At 54.3% G+C, this 25813-nt stretch overlaps 1 protein-coding gene across 1 annotated transcript in view; it reads left to right on the top strand.

The window, feature by feature from the left end:
• The window catches only part of COL13A1 (collagen type XIII alpha 1 chain), a 126687-nt gene extending 101486 nt beyond the window's left edge, over positions 1-25201 (top strand). Inside the window, exons 27-39 of the mRNA XM_049790509.1 lie at positions 647-691; positions 909-1061; positions 1549-1647; positions 3214-3258; positions 5956-5997; positions 6713-6739; positions 7339-7419; positions 13368-13421; positions 14354-14407; positions 15367-15402; positions 20018-20104; positions 23658-23696; positions 24964-25201. Of these exons, the coding sequence (XP_049646466.1) occupies positions 647-691; positions 909-1061; positions 1549-1647; positions 3214-3258; positions 5956-5997; positions 6713-6739; positions 7339-7419; positions 13368-13421; positions 14354-14407; positions 15367-15402; positions 20018-20104; positions 23658-23696; positions 24964-24966 (765 nt within the window). The 3' untranslated portion in view covers positions 24967-25201. The remainder of the gene's footprint in view (positions 1-646; positions 692-908; positions 1062-1548; positions 1648-3213; positions 3259-5955; positions 5998-6712; positions 6740-7338; positions 7420-13367; positions 13422-14353; positions 14408-15366; positions 15403-20017; positions 20105-23657; positions 23697-24963) is intronic.
• The last annotated feature ends 612 nt before the right edge of the window (positions 25202-25813 follow it).

The raw sequence follows: 25813 nt of genomic DNA, 5'->3' as shown, positions 1-25813 counted from the left end.
TGCTTGTTCACACACCCTCACACACCCACTCACAGTCATACTGTCATACTCAAACTCACAGACACAGTAACAGGGACACATGTCTGTGTCACACAGACACAGTAACATTCTAAGACACACATATATGCACTCACAAAACTTACACCCAGACACTCACCCACAAGCATTGTCACACATTTGGACACCTTTACACACGTTCTATCTCTTTCTCTTAACACACACACACACACACACACACACACACAGTCTGCAGATATTGCCTCCATCCCTTCTCCCCCTGCTGTTGGACACATTCACGCCATGTTGCCTCCTGAGGTGGTTGGCTGACCTCACAGACATGCTGACATCCCCCTCCCTTACCTGAGATGTGAAAGTGAAGGGGCTCCCTGGAAGGCGGGTTTGGGGATCCCAGGGAGATGAGCACCTCACCTAAAAGGAGGACCCAGTGCTCCCAGAAGCCATGGACGGGGCCCAAACAAGGATAGTGGTGCCCACCACCCCTGTGGCTGCCGGGCCCTTGGCTCTGAGTACTGGGCCCCATAAATCGGGCCACAGCAAGGTCCTCACTGGACCGTGCTGAGGCCCCAGCACTGGAGCGTCTGGGCTCGTGCCCCTGACCAAGTGTGTCCCGCTTTGTTGGCTGCAGGGGGAGATCGGGCTGCCAGGCCCCCCAGGACTTGACGGGGAAAAGGTAAGAACGGATACAAGCACCAAGGGGCCGGGTGTGGTCTGAGCCCTGGAAGGAGGGGACAGGGGGCTCCCCGTTGCCCGGGACAGTCCTGGCTGACCCATACAGAACCCTGCTCATCCAGTCAGCTCCCCAAGAACAAATCTCTGGGCCCGGCTCCTTGCTGTTTTCTCTTCTTTCTTGCCGGCACTTCTGACGGGTGTTATTGTTGTTTCCAAAGGGGCCTCGAGGCCGACCAGGAGACCCAGGCCCTCCCGGTCCCCAAGGCCCCCCTGGAAAGATTGGGCCTGCAGGAACCAAGGGAGAAGATGGACAAGTGGGGAGCCCAGGAGAAAAGGGGCCCAAGGGGGAGCCAGGCCAGGCAGGCTGGCCGGTGAGTGCCAGTGTGAGAAGCTGCTGCACACCACTCTGGGCTGGATCGCCCCCACCCCGGGGGGACACCCACAGGTCACCCAGGAAACAGACGCACCCAGAGGGCCCTGGGTCTGCCCTGTCATCTCTTGACTGTCTTCTGAGATGGGCTCGGTGGCAGCTCCGAGGTCCTCACTGGGCTGTTGGCATGAAGTCAGGGCATGGGGCTTCATCGTATGCACAAAACAAGGGTCGTAACCTGGTCTACCCCCGGCCCCGAGCACCTAATGTCCCTGCCTCAAGGCTCCATACTCTTGGGTATGAAATGGGCCCAGAGGAGGGGCCCCACACATGCATGAGCCCTTGGGTTTCCACACACACGGGCACTCCTGGGCTCTGCACACGCATGAGTCCCTGAGTCTTGCACATGCATTGCTCCTGAGCCCCACACACATGCGCACCCCGTGTGAGCTCGCACCCCAGCTGATCTCAGTCTTCATCCACCGCAGGGTCTAGACGGCCCCACGGGGGAGAAAGGAGAGCCGGGCAGTCCTGGGAGACCTGGGGCCGCAGGACAGCCCGGCCCCATCGGGCTGCCAGGGTTCACGGTAAGGCCAGGGGCTGGGGCTGGCCTCATCCTAGCAGTGGGACGTTCACGGGGCCCCTCAGTGCTGCTCATTAGGGACCTCTGGGTGTGGACCAGGCCTGATCTCAGGTGCAGAGCACAGACTCTCCCCTTATCATGGATCCCTTGGACCAGGCTCCAGGGGACAGGGACGGCTCGCACCCTGCCTGTGGCCGCCTGTGGCATGCAGCAGCTCCAGGTCACCCTGCCCTGTTGGGTTCCGCCACAGAGCAGCCCCTTGCCCCTCCACACTCTCTCTCCAGTAGTCTCTGGGGCCAGGGGTGCCAACATGCCCCACGGGGTCTCTGCCAGGGGCTCCCAGGGGCTCCCAGGATGCTATCACATCTGCACAGATCCTCCCCTGAGGTAGGGTCAGGTCCACAGACAATGCTCAGGCCTGGAGCTCCAGCTATGCACCTACCCCAGGCCGAAGCTCGTTGCCAGGACCCACGTGATTCTCGCAGGGGGTCCTTGGACTGCTCCTTCTGCCCATGTGAAGCCACCCGTGCCCTATGCCTCATTGACCCCCACATTCACACATGGTGATGGACCCCATCCCAACAGACACTGGGTCAGCAACCTGGTCTTCAGGCCAAGGTAGGAGGGAGCTGTGTGGGCTAGCAGGACAGAGCTGTATGCATGTGAGTCTGTGTGTGTCTAAGTGAATGTGTGGGTTTGTGTGTATGTGAGTGGTTGTGTGTAAGTATAAGCACGTGTGTGTGCGTATGAGTATAAATGAGTGTGACAGTATAAATTCACACATTTATACTGTGTGAATGTGTCTGCAAATGCTTCTATGTTTGCATGAGTGTAAGTTGTGTTTGTGTGTTCGTGCTTCTTTATCTGTGGTTCTGGATCTGAGCATGTGTCTATATGTGTGTGAATGCATGTGTCTATTTACATACATGTGTGTATATTGTATGTGTGAGTGTTTATGTGTATGTCTGGATTGAATATGTGTGAATAGGAGTACGTGTGAGGTATGATTTTAACATGATCTCAACATGGATAAATCTGCTCTTATAATCTATAATACAAGTTAAAGGGCTCGGAGAGATAACACAGCGGCGTTTGCCTTGCAAGCAGCCGATCCAGGACCAAAGGTGGTTGGTTCGAATCCCAGTGTCCCATATGGTCCCTTGTGCCTGCCAGGAGCTATTTCTGAGCAGACAGCCAGGAGTAACCCCTGAGCACCGCTGGGTGTGGCCCAAAAACCAAAACAAAAAAAAAAAAAGAAAACAAGTTTAAGCATAATCACGAGTGTCACAGTCCATCCCTTTGTAACATCACATTAAATTAGTTAAAACTAGCTAGGGGGTCCCTAGGGAGACAGAGGGGTCCCTGCCTCCGGTTCCACACCAACCCTGGTGGCTCCCACACCTGCAAGAATCTCAGAACCTTAAGGACAATGGGGTGAGCCTGCCCAGTCAGCAGGTGACCATGCTCAGCCCCCACTCATTTTTGGATGACTCAAGGCTGGTGTGGCCACAGATGTGAAGGCATTGTCAGCCCGAGTGTGGAACTCGACACCTGGTGTTTGTGCCCACAGGGAGAGAAAGGAGACCCTGGAGAGAAGGGGGAGCCAGGATTGGAGGTACGTGGTGCCAGTGTTTCTCCTTTGGGCACGGGGACACTTCCCTGTGGCTTTGGCTGTGGCCCACAGATGTGCCTCTCCGGCAAGGCACTCCCCTGTTCTGACAGCGAACAGAACAGCATCTGCCTGGGTGGGCGAGAAGCTGACATTTCCCTGAGCTCACATGGGGTGCTCGGGACCACCCCTATATGGGGCCCCCAACAGTATTCTGGGTATGAGCATCTGCAGAGAGGAAAATGCAGCCCTGGAATGAGGCAGGAAGGGAGTTACTTGAAGGGTAGGGCAGAGCAGGGAGGGTCACCCCAAAGAAGGGACATTTGAGTGGGTCTGGGAGATTTCATCCAAGTTTGCATAGAAGCTTCCAGAAGTGGGCCTTCCTGTGCTAAGGGAGGGACAGGCAAGGTGGCGTCCCTTGAACAGACTCTTCAGGATAGCAAGAGCGAGATGTATTTGTTGGCTTTATGGGAGAAAGTCAGGAAGGCCACAGAGCCGTGATTTGCATGAGCCTCGATGCCCTCCCCACAGTTGTGGGTTCTAAACTCATTTGTTTATTCAAAGAAAGCAGGACTGGAGAGATAGCACAGCTGGTAAGGCACTTGCCTTGCATGTGGCCAACCCAGGTTGGATCTCAGCATCCCATAAGGTCCTCCAAGCCCACCAGGAATGATTCCTGCCTGAGCACAGAGCCAAGAGTGAGCCCAGAGCACCACTCGGTGTGGGCCCAGAACTGTACATTAAAAAAAAATCTTTATTTAATGAAAGAAAGCACATGTTTTATGGAAGAAATGTTTTATGGATGTGCTGAGCCACCCAGACTACCCACAAAGCTAAGACAGAGACCACCAAGTCATAGTCCCTGGAGGGGTCCCCAAGTCTCTGTCACCTCTTCATTGGCACCACTTCTGATGGTATGTAGCGAGACAGACCTGATTATGGAGCGTGCATGTTACTCCTTGAGAGACTCAGCCTCTCCTAAAGAAATGCTCTGAAACGTTGAAGATCTTAGGTGCAAAGAAGTGTTTCTCCCAGAGAATCAGAAGCAGGCTATACGTTTCTAACAAGAAGGAAATGATCAAACAGCTTATGGTCATAACAGTGATGGCATAATGGTCTCCAGGCTTGGGGCTGTCCTGATGCCAAGCACCGCTCCAGGCCTGGCTGGGCACAAACTCGTTTCATTCCACACTCAAAGGAGCCTTGTGTGGAACATTCCCCCAAAGTGGAAAAATGGGCTTCTTGTTAAGTGAGAAAGAGTAGAGAACCAAATTAGAGATCTAATGATATCCTAAGTATAGACATCCATTCACACACATTTTATGAATCAAAAACGAGTCAAATAAACCAAGTAGTAACAGAATTCTCTGCTACATAAATAAATGGGACTTGCTTATTCTTCCTCCTTTCAATGTTTTGTCGAGGAGGGTTTGGTTTGGGCCATACCCAGCAGTGCTCAGGGCTTACTCGTGCTCTGCACTCCAGGATCTCTCTTGGCAGGCTCAGCAATCATTTGGGCTGCCAGGGGTGGAACCTGTCTTGGCTACACGCAAGGCAAATGCCTTCTTTACCTGCTCTGGCCCCTCAATTCTCTCTCTTTTTAAAAAAAATACTGACTTTAATTAAATAAATTTTACTTTGCTTTGTGAAATTATAATACTGTAAAATAGACTTCGGTGGGGGTACACAATTATTTGAATGCTAAGACATGCTCAGGTCTATTAAACCAGTATCCCAGGAATGAACTTGAATTATTTAGAATAAGAAAACAGGAAGTGTTTTCTTTTTTTGTGTTTGGGTTTTTGGGGGGCCATACCCGGTGATGCTCAGGGGTTATATGTGCTCAGAAATCGTTCCTGGCTAGTGGGACTATATGAGATGCAGGGGATTGAACCCAGGTTCGTCCTGGCTTAGCCGCATGCAAGCAAACACCCTACCATTGTGCTATTGCTCTGGCCCACAGGAAGTTTTTTTTTTTTTTTAGTTTTTGGGTCACAGCTAGCAGCACTCAGGGGTTCCTCCTGGCTCTACGCTCAGAAATAGCTCCTGGCAGGCTCAGGGGACCACATGGGATGCCAGGATTCAAACCACCGTCCTTCTGCATGCAAGGCAAACGCCTTACATCCATGCTATCTCTCCAGCCCCCAGGAAGTATTTTCTTAAGAAAGTTGAGGTTCAGGGCTACCCTCAGACAATCAGACCAGCAGCCCCTTACAAATGTGGGCACACTGAGGAAATAAACGCTCCTCAGAAACTCTCCTTATTCCAGATAACCATTGTTGGCTTTTAGAAACAAACTTGAGGTATCCCGGAGGGCCAGGTGGACAACTGAACAGGGGTTCCAATTAAATACAGTGGGATACTGTGGGCGTAAAAGTGGGGTAACGGAATATACCAAGCCCACCTCTTTCTCAGCTCAAGCCAAACTTTTCCTTAGCTTCGGGTGCCAGTGAACAAGAACCACGTTTCCTGTTTTCCAAGGAAACCAAAGAGCAGACGAGTGGGGACATTTCTGGCCATGTCATGGTTTTCCCAACATTGTGCAAGCTGACAGTCTCTGGCCTGTTCCATTCCTTCCTCTGGGGACTCTAGGGCATTGCTCTGGCCTCTGGTCTCATTGGCTCAGCCACGCTCGGGGCATGTGGGAAGGGAAGGCCATGCCCCAGGTCACCCTGTCAGCTCATTGACTCCCTTTTCTTCCAGCTTCCTGGGCCACCTGGGCCAGAAGGTCCCCCCGGACCTCCGGTGAGTGTGTGTATGGGGGGATGAGGACCCCTCAATCTTTCTGTCCAGTTACAGAGTTCCTGCTATCCCGGGTTTAAGTACAGCCTCTGTTCACTCCTACTCCCTCCTACCCCTAGGCAGGGGTCTTGTAGCTTGTGACCCTTTTTTTGGCATTTTTGTTTGTTTGTTTCTGTTCTTTAAAGTTTTGGCCACACCCAGTGTTGCTCAAGGGTATCCCTGGCTCTGCATGCAGAAATTACTTCTGGCAGGTTCAGGGGACCTTATGGGACCTCCTGGGGATTGAACCAGGATCAGCTGCATGCAAGGCAAATGCCCTACCTGCTGTGCTATTGCTCTGGTCCATCAAGATCCATTTAATGCAGCCATATGAGTCCTGGCTGTAAGCCCAGGGTTACAGATGAGAAAGTGGGGACCCTTTTTGTCACCTAAGGACCCTCAGGTTCTCTGAACTAACAGAACCTGGTTCTTGCAGGTCCCTGAGGTAGTGTGGGTTTCAGTTGTAGCAGCAAGCTCCATGAGAGTGTGATTCCATGGAACTTTGTGCCTATTCATCTCTTATGTGTGCTACTGTCTCCTCTGAGACACTGGTCCGGAACACTGGGGGTCTGTGGAAAATTACCCTGTGCCTGGCTGGGGAGAGTTAACTCAGGATCCCCTTCCCCCAAGATTCACCCAAACCTACTTCTAAAATGTCTTGTTTTGATTCTACATACAGGGGCTCCAGGGTATTCCTGGACCAAAGGTGAGACAATTGGTGGTACTGGGATTGGGCCTTAGAGTGAATCTAAGGGGGTGGCCCACGAGACCCCTCCCTTAAGTATGTCTTGTGGTTCTGGGGGCCAGTGGGATAGAAGGAATAAACCCCAGCACACAGACAGATTTTGAAGGTAGAATCTTCCAGAACCTGGCATTCCCTCCTGGAGAGGTGGGATCAGGTCTCCTCGAGGACACTGCCCTGGATCTAAGTATGGGGGAGGGCACACGGCAAAGGGCAGACCACCGCTTTTCCTGCATTCAAGTAACTAAAATTGACCAGGACTCTCCTGAGCCCCGGGACTGAAGCCAATGTGAAATGCAGTCCCCCACCCTGGGGTTCTGTGGGCAGGCAGGACCACTGCCCACCTTCCTCTCCCAGGGATTTTTGGGGCCTGAAGTTTCTGGGGAACAAAATCAGGGAATTTGGGACATTAATAGAGTTGGACCAAGACTTGAGATCTAGGGGTCTTTTACGGCAGCCCTTGGACCTCCGTTCCCCTTCCCTGCTCTCCAGGACCCCAAAACATATGGGTGGGTTTCTGGCCCGGCCTGCTGTGACCACCGCCCCATCTCTCTTTCCTGCAGGGGGAAGCGGGACTGGATGGAGCCAAAGGAGAGCAAGGCATTCAGGGAGAAAAGGGAGACCGAGGACCTCTGGGGCTCCCAGTGAGTATCCAGGGCCCTGCCCCACGATGGTGGATGTCCCAGCTGATGTGATGACTGGGATGGGGGTGATGGGAAGAATTCGGGGAGGCCACAAGAAACCAGAGCCCCCCCTCCACTCCGAGCTGCATGTACAAGGGGGCCGGAGAGATACTGCTACTACAAGGGTTAAGGCACTGGCCTTGCATATGGCTCACCCAGGTGCAATCCCCAGCACCCCAGCAGGTCTTCTGGGCACCTCCAGGATTCATCCCTGAGTACAAAGTCAGGGATAATCCCCAGCACAGTCTGGTGTGCCCCCCCCCCAAACACACACAAATAAAAAATAGACTTTAGAACAGAGCAATAACACAGCTGGGAGAGCATTTGCCTTGTTTGCAGCCAACTTTGGTTGGATCCCTGGCATCCCATCTGGTCCCCCTGCTAGTAGTGATCCCTGAGCAAAGAGCCGGGAGTTAGACTTGAGCATCACCAGATGTGACCCAGAAACAAAGGGGCAGATCTATGTAGCACAGCAGGCAGGGCACTTGCTAGCCTTGTTCGGCCATGTTCGATTTCCGGCATGCCATATGACCCCTCCTGAGCCTGCCAGGAGTCAGCCTTGAATACCACTGGATATGACCCTCAAAAAATGAAACAAAATAGTGCCGTGTGTTATTTCTGCGTCCCATGACTTGACTCTGGGCTCTGGTGCTCCTCGAAGGGCCTGGAATAGGGGATGTTAAGCAGGGACCCCTCCTGCCCCCAGGTAGCCCTCAGATGGGCCAACCAAGAGAGCAGCAATATGAACACCAGATGAGGGATCAGGGACAAGAGCATATCCCGATCCTAGGGGCACCCTAAAACAGCCCTTCTCTCTGCTCTCCAGCACCCCATCCCATGAAAGGTCATAAAAGTGAGAATCATTACAGTTTAACCCCCAAATATCTGCTCTCAGTTTCCCAGGGCCAGACACTCCTAAGCAAGAGTGAGAAATCACTGAGACAGGAGCCCTGGACTGGATGGACCCTGTGCCTCAAACTCCAGAGGCTGGAGGGCTTCCCGAGTCCAGATGAACACACCCTGCACCTGTCTTGGGGTGCTGGGATTCATTCCCCATCAGTCTCCATGGGCTCATCTGGCTATTGAGTCACGTTACTTGATGGGCCCAGAGAGGAAAATGAGTCACTTGAAGCGACATAGAAGTTGACATAGGGGGCCGGAGAGATAGCATGGAGGTAAGGCGTTTGCCTCTCATGCAAAAAGGTCATCGGTTCGAATCCCGGCGTCCCATATGGTCCCCCGTGCTCGCCAGGAGCGACTTCTGAGCATGGAGCCAGGAGTAACTCCTGAGCACTGCCGGGTGAGACCCAAAAACCAAAAAAAAAAAAAAAAAAAAAAAAAGAAGTTGACATAGAAGTCACATAGAAGTTGGTGGCAGGGCAGGACCAGGGGCCACTAACCCATACAGAAAGACTCCTGCCTATCCATCCAAGGCATGTACAGGGCCAGTCCCAGCCCCCAGAGTGGCCACTAGCTAGGGAGATCATGGGAAGCTGAGTCCTCTGCACTGGGCATAGCTTGAAGACTAAACAATGGCAGAGGCAAGGGTCAGCTCCTCCCCTGGGATCCTCAAAGTCAGGCCGAGTTTAGCACTGAGCCCCTTGACCTGTGGACTAGACCTATGTCACCTCTTTCCTATGCCTTTTACTGCATCAGGAATGACTCTGTATCCCTCCTCGTGCAGATACCACCTGTCCCCCTGCTTAGCCACTTGTGGCCCTGTTTCTACCTTCATAGCCCAGCACCCCTAGAGAACCCTGAAAAATCCAAATGGGGCTGACATGCAAACAGGCAACACAGACCCAAGATGCCCATGAAAAAGTAAAGGCTCTGGTCCCCCTTCATGCTCCAACTCGGCTGTCGGAGTAAGGAATATGCAGCGAATGCTTTTTCCAACCTAAGTAACAGGCAAGACAGCCAAGGGTCCTTAAGGCAGCCTCCTCTTTTTTTTTTTTTTTTTTTTTTTGCCGCCTCCCACTTTCTACCATGAGATAGAAATTATTCTTCCGGAGCGGAGATTTAGCACAGCGCTAAGGTGTTTGCCTTGCATGCAGAAGGACGGTGGTTCGAATCCCGGCATCCCATATGGTCCCCTGAGCCTGCCAGGGGCAATTTCTGAGCGTAGAGCCAGGAGGAAACCCTGAGCGCTGCCGGCTGTGACCCAAAAACCAAAAATCAAAAAAAAAAGAAATTATTCTTCCAACTGCAGATCAGGAGATGGGGGGCCCAGGAAGGTGCTTTCTTGCCCTGCATGTAGTCACATGGGTCCGATCTCTTGCACCCCAAATAGTTCGACTAAAGTCCCATCAGATTGACCCCAGAGCACAGAGCCCCGAGTAAGCCAGAGCACTGCTGGGAAAGCCACAAACCCAAACCTTGCAGATCCACCCAGACTCTGTCCGTGGCTCCTGAGCGTCAGGGGCCTCTGTTGGCATGTTCACCCCTCAGGGTTCACTCCATGTAGACAGTGGCCTGGCCAGGCAGCACAGACCCCGTTTCCAGGCTCCCCCTCCGCGTGTCATTTGCACGGCTGCACCTACATTCCACAGGATCTCCCGCTTCCCTGGCCCCCATCCCAAAATGGCTCCCGATACTGACCACCCACGGGCCTCACCTGGAGCTTTAAAACTGCACACGTTTTTGGAGAGTCAGGGTGGGGCTGGGGTGGGACTTGAGTCCCCAGACCAGGAGCATGAAACCCCCACTTCTGAGGCTTCAGCCAGTGCCACAAGGCACAGCTCTAGGTTCCCCAAACTCTAGTGTGATGGCTGGTCCTCCCACCCAGCCCTTCCCTGAGAGGAAGCAGCCCTCCTCCCTTTCCTGGGTGCTTTCTCCGACTGGAGAATCCTGAGACCCCTTTCTGGGATTTGGGCTGTTTCCTCAACCTGGTCTGTATGGGTCAGGGCAGATAGGAAAGGCAGCTCCCCGTCTTCTCTATGACCTGCCACCAGGAGGAAGGAGGTCTCTTCCTGTAGTTTGAAGGGGTAGTCGGGGTGCCCCACAGCCCAGTGGTAGAGCCAGGGCTCCCCATTCCCACCATCTGTATGAGAACACGCCTCCATCCTATGTCCCACATCTCACGCCCCATGCCCCACATCCGCCTTTCCACTTCCCATATCCCATGTCCCACCACTATGAGGTGGTGCTGCTGTGCTCCAAGCATGTCCCATCTCTCCTGCCGACAACTTTGCTCCATGAAACATGTAGTCTCCTGCCTCTGGCCCTGCCCACTTCCCCTCGCCTCCATCCAGGAAAGACCCTGCCTGGACCCCCGAGACTCGTGCTTAGCTTCGCAAGCTGTCGGGTGCCAGCCCCTTGGGGTCCCCACTCTCCGGGAAGCGGGTGCAAGCACAGCCGTCCACATTACAGTCAGCATCTCTCTCCACGCCAACACCACCCCCTGTCCTCCCGAGCTTACGCGTCCCGTGTTGTTTGACGACCAGCGTTTGTGTCTGTCCGGAGTCACTGCTTCACTCACCTCTTCCCTCCCGGCCCCTTTCTCTCCCTCCCGTTTCTCCCTTCCCCTTCTTTTGGTCAAATTGTCCCTTCGTCCAGGGAGCTTCAGGTTTGGACGGCAAGCCTGGGCCGCCGGTGAGTGTCACGCCATGACCCCTTCCCCAGCCCGTCATCCTTCCTGTCTGTGCCCTGTGGCCTTGTTTTCCCCGGAAGTCAGGCCTTCTCCCTCCACCAACACCCAGATGGTACCTTTTGTGCCTGCTCAGGCCTCTGGACCCAAGGCAGCTACCCCAGAATTCCTGAGCCTGGGAGCCGGGCCTTGGTCCTTCTCACCAGCCCCCCATGTCTGCTCCTCCTGCTGTGTTGTCTCTGTGCTGTGAGCTGTGTGTCTCCGCTGTCTGCTTCAGGGCCTGTCTTCTCCCAGGAGCCTCCAGCCCTGAGTGTGAGGACGTGGAGGGGAGCAGAGTTGACGGGTCAAGGCCGGTGTGGTACCGAGTGGCACACAGGCTACCCCTCTCCCTCAGCTCAGTGATGGTGGACCGTTAACTTCCAGTCAGGCCGCGCAACCCAGCTAGGGCCTTCCTGCAGCGAAAACAAGATTCACCTGGCTGCTTGACGCAGAGCTCCCTGACGCAGGAAATAGGTCGCTCCTGTCTTTCTAGAAAGCTCTTCTGTGTCCAGCACAGTGGCATCTCATAAACCGCCTCTCCCCTCTCTGCCCACTGCACCTCCCCTCAGGGCTCAAATCCCAGGGCTTTGCAGGTCAGAGGCTGGGAGTATTCCCAGAGTGCACTGACAGGCCCTGTCAGCTGTCAGATCCTAGGTCTGCCATCGGCTGATAAGGCCCCCATGGGCTGGCAGGAATGACTCTGGGTGGTGGGAGAAGGAACCTGAGGGGGATTTGTGGGGTGAGGCCACCTCAGCAAACCTTCCCTCAGACCTGAGTGGAAGCCAAGGGCTCAGACAGATGCCCACCGGAACGTAGAGCTTAGCTGGGGGGCCTAAGAGAATCTTTGCAGCATCTCACTCCACTGCAGGCTGCTTGCGTGCGGCGACAAGGCTGAGTCCTGTCTGGTCCCAGAACCCCTCCTGGCCGTTCACTGAAGGATTTGACCTCAGCACATGAAGTTGCGGTTTTTTCTCTTCCAGCAACTGAGTCCCCTGCTGCCCTCGCATGCCCCACACCCCCGCAAAGGGGCAACCCCACATCCTCCCTCTCAAACACTCAGTCCATTTGGGTTGACAGCAGGGAATAGTGCGGGACCCAAAGATTCAGTGCTTTGGATTTCTTTTTCTTATAAAAACTATCACAAGGGGGCCAGAGCTATACCACAGCAGGGAGGGCTTTTAGCTTTGCACGCCGCCCACCCAGGTTCAGTCCCCAGCAACCCATATGGTCTCCCAAGCCTGCCAGGAGTGATTCCTGAGAAGTATCCCCTGCACACTGCCAGGTGTAGCCAAAAAAAAAAAAAAAAAAAAAATCCAAACTATCACAGATTTAAAGGTGGGAATAAGCTGCCTGGGCCCAGGAGCACTTTAATCAAACACAGCTTCTGACGTATCCGATCGATCAGGGTATGAATGGGGACATAGTCCATCACTTAATCCAACAGAGAGGCCCAGGTATCCCCAAGTAGGGCAGAAGCCCCCGTCTTTGAGGAAGGCTTTGAGGAGGGACACAGAGCCCACCATACTGTGAGGGACCTGCCCTGTTCAGAGACACCACATCCCTCCCTCATCCAGGGTCCTTCCACTCCATCTTCTGCGGCTTCCCTCCTTCTCTTTCTCTCTCTCCCTCTCTCCCTCTCTCCCTCTCTCTCTCCTCTCTCTCCTCTCTCTCCCTCTCCCTCTCTCCTTCTCTCTCTCCCCCCCTTCTCTCTCTGTATGAAGTAGATGGCCCCCACTTTTCAGTCACCTTCTTACCCCCACCCCCATTGGTGCAGAGCACAGTTGCGTGTACAGACCCAGGGAAGCTCAACAGGAGGGTGCATGGGTGTGTTTCATGTGCCTTCATGAGCCCCACTCGGGCCCCAGCACCCCTCACCCTCCCTGCCAGGCCAGTGTTTCAGGCACCCCAGATCTTCTCACTCACACTCTCGGTGCAGCTGGGACTGGGGAATGAAGGGGCGTGGTGGGGAGGGGGCGGCTGGCTGACCCCCATGCCTGCCTGTGTGCTGCGCCCGCCTAGGTCTGTGGCATGAAGACCTGCCGCTGCATGTGGAGCCCCTGACCCCCCCACCCCAGGGATGGCAGCATCTTGTCTTCAGCCTTGGCAAGCTTGGCTGGGGAGCAAAAAGGTTTTCTCCTGAGTCCAGCCCCCGAGCTCCGAAGGCGCCTTCCAGATGAGGCCCTCTGAGAGTTTGGCTGCCAACCCTGGGCTTGCTCACTGTGGGGAGGGCTCCCCGGGCCCCCATGCCAGCACCATCACCTCTGCTTCCTTTCACCCCACCCAGGGTATTCCGGGACCAATTGGCATTCCAGGCCCAGCAGGACCAAAGGGTGAGAGGGTGAGTGCCCAGTGGGTGCCCAGCAAGCTCCCCGCAGGAGGACGGGCCTGGCACTGCCCCCCATTACCCCATTACAGAATCACCCCATTACCTCCAGTCGTCCTCGTCCCTCCTTCATAGCTGTCAGCGGCACCCCAATCCTTCATCTTCTCTGGGATCCTACCAGACAAGTGTGGTGGTGTAGTTAGGAGGGGACCAAGACCCCCAAAGCGCCCCCTGCTCTGCTTCTGGTTCTCTGGCCCCAGAGCCAAGCTGTCAGGCAAGTCACCTGGAACTGCTGGCTCTGGCACCCTGAAAATCCACTCACTTTGCGGGGGAGCCTGAAGCCACTTAAAGAGATGTTAGAAAAGGAGTCCGTGGGGCTCCATCCCACAGTGGGAGGGTGGACCAGGTGAGAGTGGATGCAGGAGGCCTGTCCTAGACACAGGGTCCTCCCAGTAGCCCCATTGCCCATTTCATACCCCATTATGGCCCAAATGCGGGCGCAGGCACCCCAAGAGCCATTTGGCTGAGTCCTTTCTGCCTAGCTCCAGGACACATCTGAGTAGGGAGGACACAAGCAGCTGAGGCTGCCCTGAGACCCCAGCCCCTGGGGGTCAGTCAGGACGGCCAATCTGAGCTCTCGGAGAAGAAATCCCAGAACTGTAGCGCAGGGACTCCCTGCAGTCTTCCCACCCCAGGCCCATTTCCTGTTCCTCCTTCCCCTTCCCAGCCTCAGCCTTGGGCTGGCCAGGGTCCAAGGCCCATTCCTTCCAGAGGGGGAACCCAACCCTGGGGAGAGGGGTGGGCTTCAAGCCCAGCCAATCCCTCTTAAGCTCCATGCAGCTCCTCGGGGAGACTGGAGAGGTCTCTCTGGTTCCCTTGCCAGCGACACACAGGCCAGAGGCTATCATGGATCAGGGAGACCTCACGACTTCCTTCTCCCGTTTTAGGGCAATAAAGGTGACTCCGGGCTGACAGGACCAAAGGGAGCAACTGGACTTCCAGTAAGTTCCCTGGGCACCTGGTTCTCTCCTCCACCCTGCCCACCCCCAGAAGCACAGTACCCCAGAAGCACAGAGCCTACACATAACTGAGGGACCCAATGGAGATTCTCATCTGGTGGCCAAGCAACCCCCAGGCTCATAGTCTCCTACTAGGCAGAACTCAAGACAAATTCCCACATGCATGGCCCCATGGGCAGAAGTAAGCACCCTAGCTCTATCCTTGGAGCGGGGCCACCTCAAATCCAGGCCTCCTCAAATGTCCAAGAGAGATGAGATGAGGGATGCAGCTTCCCTAGAGACCCTCTTGGCCAAGGTGGCCCTTTCACCTCTTGGGGCCAGAAGTCCGAGACACCTTGCTTCCATCCCCAGCACCCAGAGGAGCCCTTAGCACAGTTGGGAGTAGATTCTACAGCGATTGTAGAATGCTTGGGGCTGGAGTGTTAGTTAGTACAGGGTGTAAGGTGTTTGCCTTGCATGGGACCAGTTCCATAACTTTGGGTGCCCTGAGCCCCACCAGGAGTGATCCCTGAGCATAGACCCAGGAATAAATGCTGAGCACCTCTGGGTGTGCTGTAAAAACAAAAACTACTTATTTGATAGTCTAAATAAAAGAATCAAGATCATGGTCTCCCAACAAATTAGAAAGAGGGTCTGAGACTGCCCCAGGCCAGGCAGGAGGGCGGATGAACACCCTCACCCCACAGGAGTGTCCTGGGCCTCCACTGTGCTCTCGGATTCCTCCTCCTACTGATCATGAAAATGAGCCCCAGGCCAGCGAGGAACCTGGACCTGTGGTGGGCTGGTCCCAAAGTCCCTCACCCGCTGGCTTCTAGGACAGGTTCCTTGAGCAGTTTTGTCTTGGGCCCACTTGGGTCTCAGCACAGAGCCTCGGCACCTGGAAGGAAGTATTGGCCTGGGTCTGGTCCTGAGCCCATCTTTACTCCTCTGATCTCTTACAGGGTTTACACGGACTACCCGGGGTCAAAGGAAACCGGGTGAGTCTGAGCCGTGCACTTGGGCGCTCTTGTCACTAATGTCTTCCTGATGTGGTGGAATGATCCCTGACCCCACTGGTAACTGCCGGTTTGGGTGGGTCTTTTTGGTCTTGTTTTTTGTTTTGTTTTTACCGATAAACCAGCCTCAATTAAAAGCCCTAATAGTCTGGAGCTTAATCGTGGCCGACAGGGAGCCTGGGGCCTAATCCTGAAATTGAAGCTTGGCTTTGTCTGCAATGCGCCCAAACCAGGGCGCCTGCGGAATTAGCATTGGCTCCAGACATGGGTCATCTGGCCCGCTCACCCTTGGGAAGTCCTGATCACCCCTGGCGGATGTTTTTCCGCCCGGTGGACCCTGGGCCTGACCTCTGGAAACTTAGCTTCATGGGGCATCTCAGGCCTCCAGTGATCAAGAAAATGAATTCAAGTAGACAGCAGTGGTCAGAGTCGTGGGTCGTACAGGAATAACTGAATTATCTCTAAGGGGGTGGGCTCAGGTTCCTTTCTGGAACTCCTAAAATGGTCCTCAGAGGATGATGCATGTCCAGAGCATCTTCTGAGTCACAAGAACTAGAGGTCTGAGGAGAGGCTAGGAAGTCTAGGAAAACAGAGGGAAAAGGCAGACCCGAATGCTCATAAAAGGTTCTGGGTTCTTAGAGTACAGGCAGAGCTTCTAGAACCTGTCTCTGCTCATCTTTGAACCTTGCTTGACCTGGTCCATGCGTAGAAATGGGCACTAGCATCGAATAATGCCATTCTGTAAGATGTACTCATTGGCTATTCCGTGTCCCCTAAATTTATTGGCTTTGGTTCAGAGCAATTGCTTCTGTCCTACCTGGTCTGGAAATACTAGCCCTACCAGACTGTTCATGGGAAAACCCCATCTAGAAACCACTGGTATATAAAAAAAAAAAATGACTGGCAGAAACTCAGCAGCCTGTCAGGAAAGACTGGAACTGTCCCTTATGTGGCATCCAAGAATTGAAGCCACTTGAGAATGCGATCATTCCACCTCTGTAGTGGCCTACTAACATCCTTCCTGGTTATTTCTAAAGCACTCTGACTTTCTGAAGTGTTCAGCACTAACCCCTGTTTCTTAAGGCCTTTTCAGTTGGCTTGTGGCACCAAACCAGGCACCAGCTGTGTTCCTGCAGCTGCAGGATTGGGCTGCTTCACAGGTACAGGCAGGGCAGGTGAATGCCCTTGACCTGATCAGAGACAGATAGGCATGAGAGCAGGTTCTTCTGCTGAAAGCTCACAGGGCACTGAGTTAGCGAGTGGCATCTAGGATTGGTTGGAAAATATCCCTTCTCTGCTCCCTCTAGATAAGGTTTACTCACCATCTGGCCATCAGAAGGTAGCAGTGCCCAGCCTGGAACAGTCCAGTAGCATGACCCTTCTTTGGAGACCACCATGGAGCCCATTTGGTTGACTGCTAAGAGCAGGCTTCTGGGTTAAGAAGCAATCCGCTCTTGGGCCGGAGCTATAGTCCAGCAGGATAGGCACTTGTCTTACATGCTGCCAACCTAGGTTTGATCCTTGATGGTCCCCCAGCCCCGCCAGGAGTGGTTCCTGAGCACAGAACCAGGAGTTAGCCCCAAGTAGTGCCAGGTATATACCCAGCAAGAACCAGCTACTTCTACTTTTCTCATTCAAGACCGTTTCTTCTGGGGCCGGGCGGTGGCGCTGGAGGTAAGGTGCCTGCCTTACCTGCGCTAGCCTAGGAGACGGACCGCGGTTCGATCCCCCGGCGTCCCATATGGTCCCCCAAGCCAGGAGCGACTTCTGAGCGCATAGCCAGGAGTAACCCCTGAGCGTCACCGGGTGTGGCCCAAAAACCAAAAAAAAAAAAAAAAAAAAAGACCGTTTCTTCTTAAGGATGCCAGGATATCCCAGAAGAACATGCTCTCCACCTCAGCTCCCCTGAGACCTAGTTATCTTAACGGGGGGAGGGGGGTTGGGGGATGATGCCTGGAAACCCAAAATATTGACATTTTAGTCAAGGGAAAGGACCAGGCATGAAGGTGAGGCTGGAAGTGTACAAAATCTACTCACCACCCCACCTCACTACATATGGGTCATGGATTCCCTGCAGGCTGCTCACAGACTTGGCCCCATGTCAGGTCTGGAGCCTGCACCAAAACCTGCGGTCTGTTCCTCTGACCCATATGCCTTTCTAGGTCCCACTGGGAAGGGGTTGGTCCCCCACTTTCCTGGCATGAAGAGGAAGTTCCCCTCAGCAATAACCCAGAGTCCTAGATGGTGGGGTGGGGGACACTGAAGGGACACACATGTGAGAGGGAAGAAGGTTCCGTGCCTGTTACTTGGGCCACCGCCTTCCCTCTGAGCAGCTTATAGAAACTTATAGAATGAGACTCCTTCAAAAGATAATAGGGGGTGGTTTTAGTTGTTTGGGGCTCAGGAAAATGGGTGCCATGGTGCAGTCATACAAGCCAACTGTGGGCTAAGATAGCATGGGGGAGACTCCAAACCTTCACATTGTGTGGGGGCAGGGGGTTAGGGGGGTAAGCCTAGCTGTACTATCTGTAGGTGTTGCTGCCCCAGACTGCCTTTCCTCTCTTCCTCTTACTCTCTCTAAGCTCTGGTCTGCCTCTTCCTTTCTTTACTCTCAGCAGCTTCCCTCCTCCAGATGTGATCGCCCACATTTGCAACTCCCTGTTAGACCTCTCTCTCCCCAGATCACCTTCCACTCCCTGCTTGGAGAACGCTCTGTCCCCATGTCCCTGGCCTTTGCAGCCCCTCTGGCAGGCCAGAGGCTCTCCCTGTGTTTTTTTGGGTCGGGGACACAGGGCTGTGGCTAAAATGGTGCCAACAATGGTCGCCAAGAACCCCAGGTGGAGGCCATCCCCTATGCTGTCCCCTTGTGTCATCTCCCCCTCCTGAAGGTCAGGGCAGTGGCTCCCAAGGCTCTTCCCCAGAGGCAAATTGTGGTCGTCCCCATCTGGCCTCATAGGGCGTGCCCACTCTTACAGTGGCCTGACCCAAGGGGATCTGGGGAGTTCTATTCTGGGCCTCTCCACACAGGCTGCTGGTGGCCACACTCTTGGGGATCATTCCTGGCACTGTGCTCGTAAGTGAGACAGGTGCCCATGTGCATGTTGATCTCCAAAGTAGCATTTGCACTTCGAAAACTCACAGGGAGCAAGAGCAATGCAACGAGCAGTGGCAGCCACCCTGGAATCATGAGGAGACACAGGTCACGTAGGGTCCTAAAGATTCAGGACAAGGTCAGGACTGATTCTTAGTGCTTGGGGGGGGGGGTGTTCAAAGGGCTGGAGCACGTGTCTGGCATGTTCGATGCTCAGCGCCACAAAGTCCCCAGAGCACCATTAGGTGGCCCTAGACCCACTGACCGGGCATTAAGCTACCTGCCTGCAAAGTGAGCCAAATACCACCAGGAGCGGTTGTCCAGTGCCCCCCAAACATCCTGGTGTTCTTCCTCCCTCCCAAGGGAAAATGGTAGGCGTGAGATCGTGCCTCCAGCAGCAGCTCTGCTGGCTCTCGTACCATGTAAATGCTCCCATTTCCCATTCTGGTCAGAAAGTAGCTCAGTTACAGAGGCCCAGGCCATCCCTTGCACACAGACCTCACAAGGGCCTGTTTCCGACCCCATCTCCCTCCGTGGGTCACCAGTGAAGGATCGGGCTCCGAGAAGAGAAGTTCCGTCACCTCAGCAGGCCACGAGGAGTGGCAAGACCGGCTCTGCCTAAAGCCTCTCCCACCCGCCTGCTGTCCTCATTCCAGGCCCCGTGGCAGACACCAAGAGTCACTCTGCTATGGGCTCTAGAAAACTTTCCCAAAAGAGCCCCAGGACCACCAGGAAGGAAAGGCCTGACTGCAGCCCATTCCCTCCTTCCCCACGATGGGCCAGGACTGAGCAGCAGTTCTCAGGAGGGGCACAGAACACCAGGAGCCCTGGGCAGGCGTATGCCCACATGCCCACACATACAGACACAGGCACTCGGCATGCACTACTGGTATGTACACAGACACAGACACAGACACACACACACACACACACACGTGCATGCATGCATGAATTCAAAAATCATCCACACACACACACACACACACACACACACACACACACACACGCATGCATGAACTCAAAAATCATTCCCCCGACCTCCCAGTAGAATAGCAAGGGGGTAAAAAGCAGCAGAGCCAAAGGTCGCCAGCGGGGGCCTTTCCAGCGTGAGAGACAGATGGGGATATCCAGATCCCACAGGTGTGTCAGGGCTCAGTGTGAGCAAAACCAGCCCCCCATTATCTCCCACCATCCCTGCCTCCCCCTGCAATGCCAAGACCTCCATTCTCTTCTCTGTCCTGGCCTCGCTTCCACCCCCTGCCCACTGCCCTGGCCAATTTGCGAGGCTCCTAGTGGGGAGAGGGTCGTCATTGACCCCTAACCATCTCCCCTGAGGGAGAATCTCTCAGGGAGAGACGCTACTCCCTCTTTTATTTCACTTCTCTTTCTGTCTCTAACTTTAACATGAAACTAATACTAAAGTATTGCTGTTGCTGCTGCTGCTGTTGTTGTTGTTGTTGTTGTTGTTGTTGTTGTGTTTTTCTTGGACTAACCCATCATTTACAGGGGGAGAGGGGGAAGAAAGGCTCCCGGGGGCCTAAAGGGGATAAGGGAGACCAAGGAGCACCTGGATTGGACGCCCCCTGCCCGTTGGTATGTTTGCCGTTATCGTTTGCTTCGTTTGGGTTTTATTTTCATGGGGTTTGTGCGTCAGAAATCAAGAAGGGAAATAGAGGGAGACTAGAAGCAAAGATAAAGCTGCTGCCCAGACCCTAAGTTTCTGCCAGCCCGGTGAGGGGTAGGCACTGCCTGCTGTGGGCACTGCCCTAGGGCACAGCTGCAAGCAATTTTCCCCAATCTCTTTCCTTTGAAGAGGATCCTTTGCTCGGAAGGATCAGTGGGGAAGGGATTTAAAAGAAGGTTCCTTCTCTGCTGCCCTTGCTGGAGCCAGCACAGCCCCCTGCGTCTCTCCTCCACCTTCTTGGTTTGTGGCCCATCTTTGGGCGGCTGTGGCAGCCGCTCAATCCTCCCTCGGTCAAGATGCAGGACATTGGGGTTAGCGCGTCCTGGGGGCTCCCCCCCCCCCCACACACACACACTCAGATTCATTCAACAGCACAGAAAAGGGCCCTGTTCATGGGTGATGTCTGCCGGCTGTCCACCACCCAGTCAGATCTACGCAGCTGCCACCCAGGTACCCGGGAGCCTTCCCTATCGCCAGTGCTCAAGGCACGTGTCAGGCTGGGAAGGCTTGTAGTTAGAGTGCAGCCAGCTAACTCATGTCTCCTTCAAGAGCGATTCTGTGCACCTTCCCCAGAGCCAAAGAGCATCCGCTGGGATACCAGGCTTAGAGTCAGCTGGGGAGGGGGGTCCCCTCCCAAGCACCCTGAAGTCCTGCATCCTGGCCGGGGTGGGGTGCGCCTCTCCACTGCAGGAGTGGCCTGCCTCGACGTCAATAACCATCGTGGCTGGTTTTGTGAACAGGGACACCGAGGTTTTAAAGGAGAGAAAGGGGAGCCGGGTCTGCCGGGGCTGGACGGACTGGACGCCCCGTGCCCATTGGTATGGCGTGTGCCCTCCTCGCCCGCATGACCTGCTCGGCCGCCCTATGTGTGGTTTGAGCCTGCGGTGCTTCCTGCCCTCCCTGCCTTGCCTGTTCCTGCCCACCCGTTTCTGCCACCCATGGCTTCGCTGCAGACCACCAGGGGTCCCCAGCTCTGGCCCAGCTCTGGCTAGTCCTTGGGGTCTACTGCCATGCTCCTTGCCTGTATATTGTGTGCATCTCTGGATATTCTCTCAGCTTCCTCCTTCCAAAATTCATCCGCTGCACCCCATCCCCCAACCACCCTTCCAGGCTAGCTCTGGCTGCTTCGGCTCCTCTAACAATAGAACAAATCTGAACAAACCCTCTGAACAAATCTGGCAGCTGAAGGGCCCAGGAAAGCAGGGTTCCCCCAACAGGTTTTAGAACTATGGCTCTTTCTCCTCTTCCCACGGCGCTTGGAGGCATAAACACTGGGCACTTGACAAAGTGTTTTGGTGAGGGGACACGGTCAGTCAACCCATTGTTACTATTTGGCACCCTGTAAATGTGGGATATGACAGGAGCCCTAGACAGCTTGATACAGGGGCCTTGGTACGTCTTGTACATCCTTGGTACATCTTTCAAGCCAGACCTGAGATAGTAAATAGCCCTTGACATGCCCAAGTTTGGAGGCTGCTCAGACCTGTATCTGAGACCCTAAAAACTCAACTCTAGATGCTTTATTCCCAGAATCCATCACAAAACACTCCCCAAGAGACCTGACTTGAGCCAGTTCCCCCTTTGAAGAGTTCAGAGTTCCCCTCTTTGTGAAGAGGTTGGGGAAGTAGGGATTGGAGCTCGGGACGAGAAGGGAGGGACAGGTTCAAGGGGACATGGTCCCAAGTGTCCCTGATGCACCAGTCCTCTGGCTCTCTCCCCACCAACCCCCATGAAGAGGGGGGCTGGTGAGGACCCCTTTCAAGGCATTTGATTTGCAAGGTCTCCACTACACTCAATGCTTCAGGGAGCTTGGGGCTCATGGATCCACATTTCTGCAGTAGCAGGATTGTCCAGCCCCTATGTGGCCCTCAGGTCACATGAACATGCAGACGTAAGTTTTGACCAGAAGTAGGAGGGTTTTGAGCAAAGATAGGGTGACTATATGGCACCTTGATTTCGGAATCTGCAATGAACCCAGACCCAGCCAGTTGGGGAGTATGTACCTGCCCAGCACTCCACCCCACACCCCAGCATGCCACCTGTGCACTCCTAACTCACGCAGGGACTCAGCATCAGCCACATCCTGCTCTGCTCTCATCTGCTGTCCTTCCTGCCCCCGCCATGCTCTTTTGCCCAATTGCTTCCCCCATGCCTGGCCATCGCCCTGTGCCAATGGGCATGTAGGCATGGCCCGAGACACACCTCTCGCTCCTGGAATCGGATGTGTCACTGTGTGGTGGATGGAAAAAGGGAGAGGGAGAAGCTCATCCTAACCCTCGTGCCCACTGGGCTCTTGTCTGGTTTCCGCTACAGTTCCCCACTTCCTCAACTTCGGCATTATGCATAGGGACTGCGGGGGCACTCCGGGTATACTGCTGAATTTCAGTAACCTAAATTGGCTCTGGGACCAGCTGCCTGTGAAGGGCCCCGAAAGAGGTTCTTGGCCCCTGAAAACTCTCTTCCCTTTTTCTTTGAATGGGAGCTGGGACTAACAGTATCTGAGCTGCCATCTAAAGAGCTGGGGCCAGGTCCTTCACCCGGTCCCCACCTGCTTCTCCAAAATTCCCAGGCTCGGGGGTCAGGGGCTGAGGAAACTTGGCAGGTCTCCAGGCACCAGGTGCTCTGGGGGTGTCTCCAGCATGGAGGACCTGGGGTGCACAGCTGACCCCACCCTGCTTATCCATTTCTCCCTGCATGTCTGGTGGGGCCCAAGCTATGCCCAAAATCCTTGTTACTTTGTGCAGGCACCAGGGCCAGGTTGCAATACCCAGAAAGTCTCCTGTCCTCGTTGAATGGCCAGCACATGGGAACTGGGGAGATTCTGAGAAAAATCAGAGAATGGGAGGGCCTGGCTGGGGTCACCCTCCTGGCCTTTTGATTTTGTCTTCCCTGGGTTTGACAGAGGGGAAACTGAGGCACCTGAGTGCCCGTCATCACCCAGCATTCTTCAAGGCTTCTGTGGAGAGAGAAGAAAGAGCCAACAGGGACTGGAAAGATAGCACAGCAGGGAGGGCACTTACTGTGCATGCACCTGACCTGGGTTCAGTCCTAGGCAACACCTAAGGTTCTCCCCCAAAGCCCCATGTGAAGGGATCCTTGAGTGCAGAGACAGAAGGCAGTCCAGAGCACAACTGGCTGTGGACCAAATCCGAAAAATGAAAGGAAGAGGGGCCTGCATGATAGCATAATGAGGAGAGCATTTGCTTTGCATGCAACTGACCCAGGTTCGATCCCTGGCACTTCATATGATTCCTGAGTCTGCCAGTAATGATTCCTGAGCACAGAGCCAGGAGTAACCTCAGCACTTCCGGGTATGGTCCGAAAATCGAAAAGGAAAAATAAGAAAGAAAGAAAGGCAGGGGACAGACACTACAGCAAGTTTGTTCCTTCATCCCCTGTCCCTGGCTGTCTGCTGGGAGTCTTCACAGAGACTCTGACTCCTGGCCTGCCTTCCTCCCGCAGGGCGAAGATGGCTTACCCATCCAGGGCTGCTGGAACAAGGTAAGCACCCTGCTGGCCTGTCTCTGGCACCAAGTGGAAGGGAGCCCCTGGGGAAGGGGCCACCCAGGCCCACACGCACTGGGAGAATGTTCAAGGCTCCTTCCTGAGGCTTCAGCCCACCCCAGGCAGTTTCCATGTGGCCACACAGAGGCCCCCTTGTGCTCTTTGTGGTCCTGGGTTTGATGGTAGCACCCAGCCAGTATCAGACCTTGGGTGTTAGCTTTATTTCCACACTGAGGGATTCAGTTCAAGGCCTTACACATGCCAAAGGCAACAGGGCCTCAGCTTTGGGCTTATCAGGTCACTTGGGCCTTTGGTGACGTTTCTCCAGCTGCAAGAGGCCCGTACACTCACTCATGACCTCAGATCCTTCCTCTGGGGGCTCTAGGGCCCTGTTTTTCCCTACCCCAAAGTTAGAGTTTCCAGTTTTCAGGAGTGAGCCCGGCACCCTTCCTCTTCCAGGACTCTGCTTCTGAGCCTGTAGTTTCTGTCAACCACACTTGCCCTGGTACCCCCAAGCCTGTTCGCATCTCCCTCCGCCAGGATCCCAGAGCCCAGAGTGGGACCAGCTCTCTGCTGATCCAAGGGAAGGCGGCAACTGTAAACTGGCCCAGGCCTGACCTGCCTCCCTGCAAGGACTTCCCCAGCCGCTCAACACAGTGCTCCAGGGAGCCGGATCATCCCACCCCAGGGCAGGGGTCCCCAACTGTGCTTATAGCAAACCTCATTATGAATTATCTAATAGTATAAACTAGTGAGAAGTCAGGTAGCCAGACTGAGCTTCGAAGGAGGTGAATCAACCCCCTCTGCAGAAGGCCCAGAACCTTGTTCATTGACTAGTTCCTCAAAAAGATATGAGAGGCATGTGGGGCTAGTCCCTACCTTATTCCCAGAAGCAGCTTCTAGGGTGGCAGATGCTGGTTAGGAGGTGGGTACTATGGAGCTGGTCAGGAAGAACAGCCCCATCACTGCCACCTACCTCAATGTCTCTGAGAAGCCAAGGTCCTCAGGTTGGTTCACCCCACAATGGCCCCTGTGCTGTGAAACCAGCGCAGGTAGCATGGAGAGCAGGTGCCCTCTGGTGGCCGAATAGAGAGTTTCTGATGGTCTGCCCTGGAGTGTGGGACAGTTGGGGTCCATACCTGCAGAAGTTCATGTCCCGCCAGTTCGAAGCCAGGATCAAGGACTTCCTTCCTTTCTTCCCCCCAGCCCCGCCAGAAACAAGCACTACAGACACTAACAATGTTGTTTTGTGTTTGTTTTGCAGTGACGCCTCTAACCTGGGATTGGCCTGAGTGTGTGTTTGTACATAGAGTATTTATTTTTATACAGTTTTCACTCTTTGAAAATGCCAGACGGATGATGCATCTTACAGATTATTAAAAAAAAAAGAAAGAAAGAAAAAGAAAGCCCTACATATTTTGTACAGAAAATGCCAACCTCTTAACCTTTTGTTTGTTTGCAAGACGTATAAGTCCCCGGCGCTAATACACTCTTTGTGAGCATGCCGTATGTTTGCATGGTGTTTGTGTGCACTAATTAAGGATGGGTGCTGAATAAATTGAGTTCTGGTGCCAAAAGGGGGACCCCACAGACGCTGGGGTGCAGGCTGCCTTCCCCCGTGTGTGAGTTCACAGAAATGTGGAGGAGGCACAGCGATTGGCCGAGCGAGGTGTGACTAGGAACACTGAAATGGATGGGTTTTGGTTATTAAAGGGAAAATGAAACCCAGCAACGCACACTCCCGCTGCATCCCTACACAGTTGCATGCTTTCTCGTGAGGTAGCAAGTCCCAGGAGGCCGAGGGGGGCAATTTGGACACATTAAGTCTGGCAGCTAGGAGCAGTTCTGTCTCTCAGACCCATGTCTGCGGTTCAGAATGTTGTGGGACCCTTTTAGAGTTCAGGTGTGCAGGAAATCCCCCTTTCCTGGGGCACCAGGGGGCTTGTTCCTACAGCTCTGAGCTAGGGCTTTTTTTCTGTGCGACTGGAGTCACCAGCCCTGTCTCTGGGGGCTGCTGGTGCCATCGACTGGTGCATTGTCCACCCAGAACTGCCAATCACAGTTCACCACTTGGTCGTTTGCTCTGACAGAGACAGCTCAGATCTGCAGCTGTT

Source organism: Suncus etruscus, chromosome 17 (genome assembly GCF_024139225.1).
Source record: "Suncus etruscus isolate mSunEtr1 chromosome 17, mSunEtr1.pri.cur, whole genome shotgun sequence".
In the NCBI taxonomy this organism is placed as follows: Eukaryota; Metazoa; Chordata; class Mammalia; order Eulipotyphla; family Soricidae; genus Suncus; species Suncus etruscus.
Note: the sequence above shows the minus strand (reverse complement) of the source record. Positions and strands in the feature narration are given on the sequence as shown.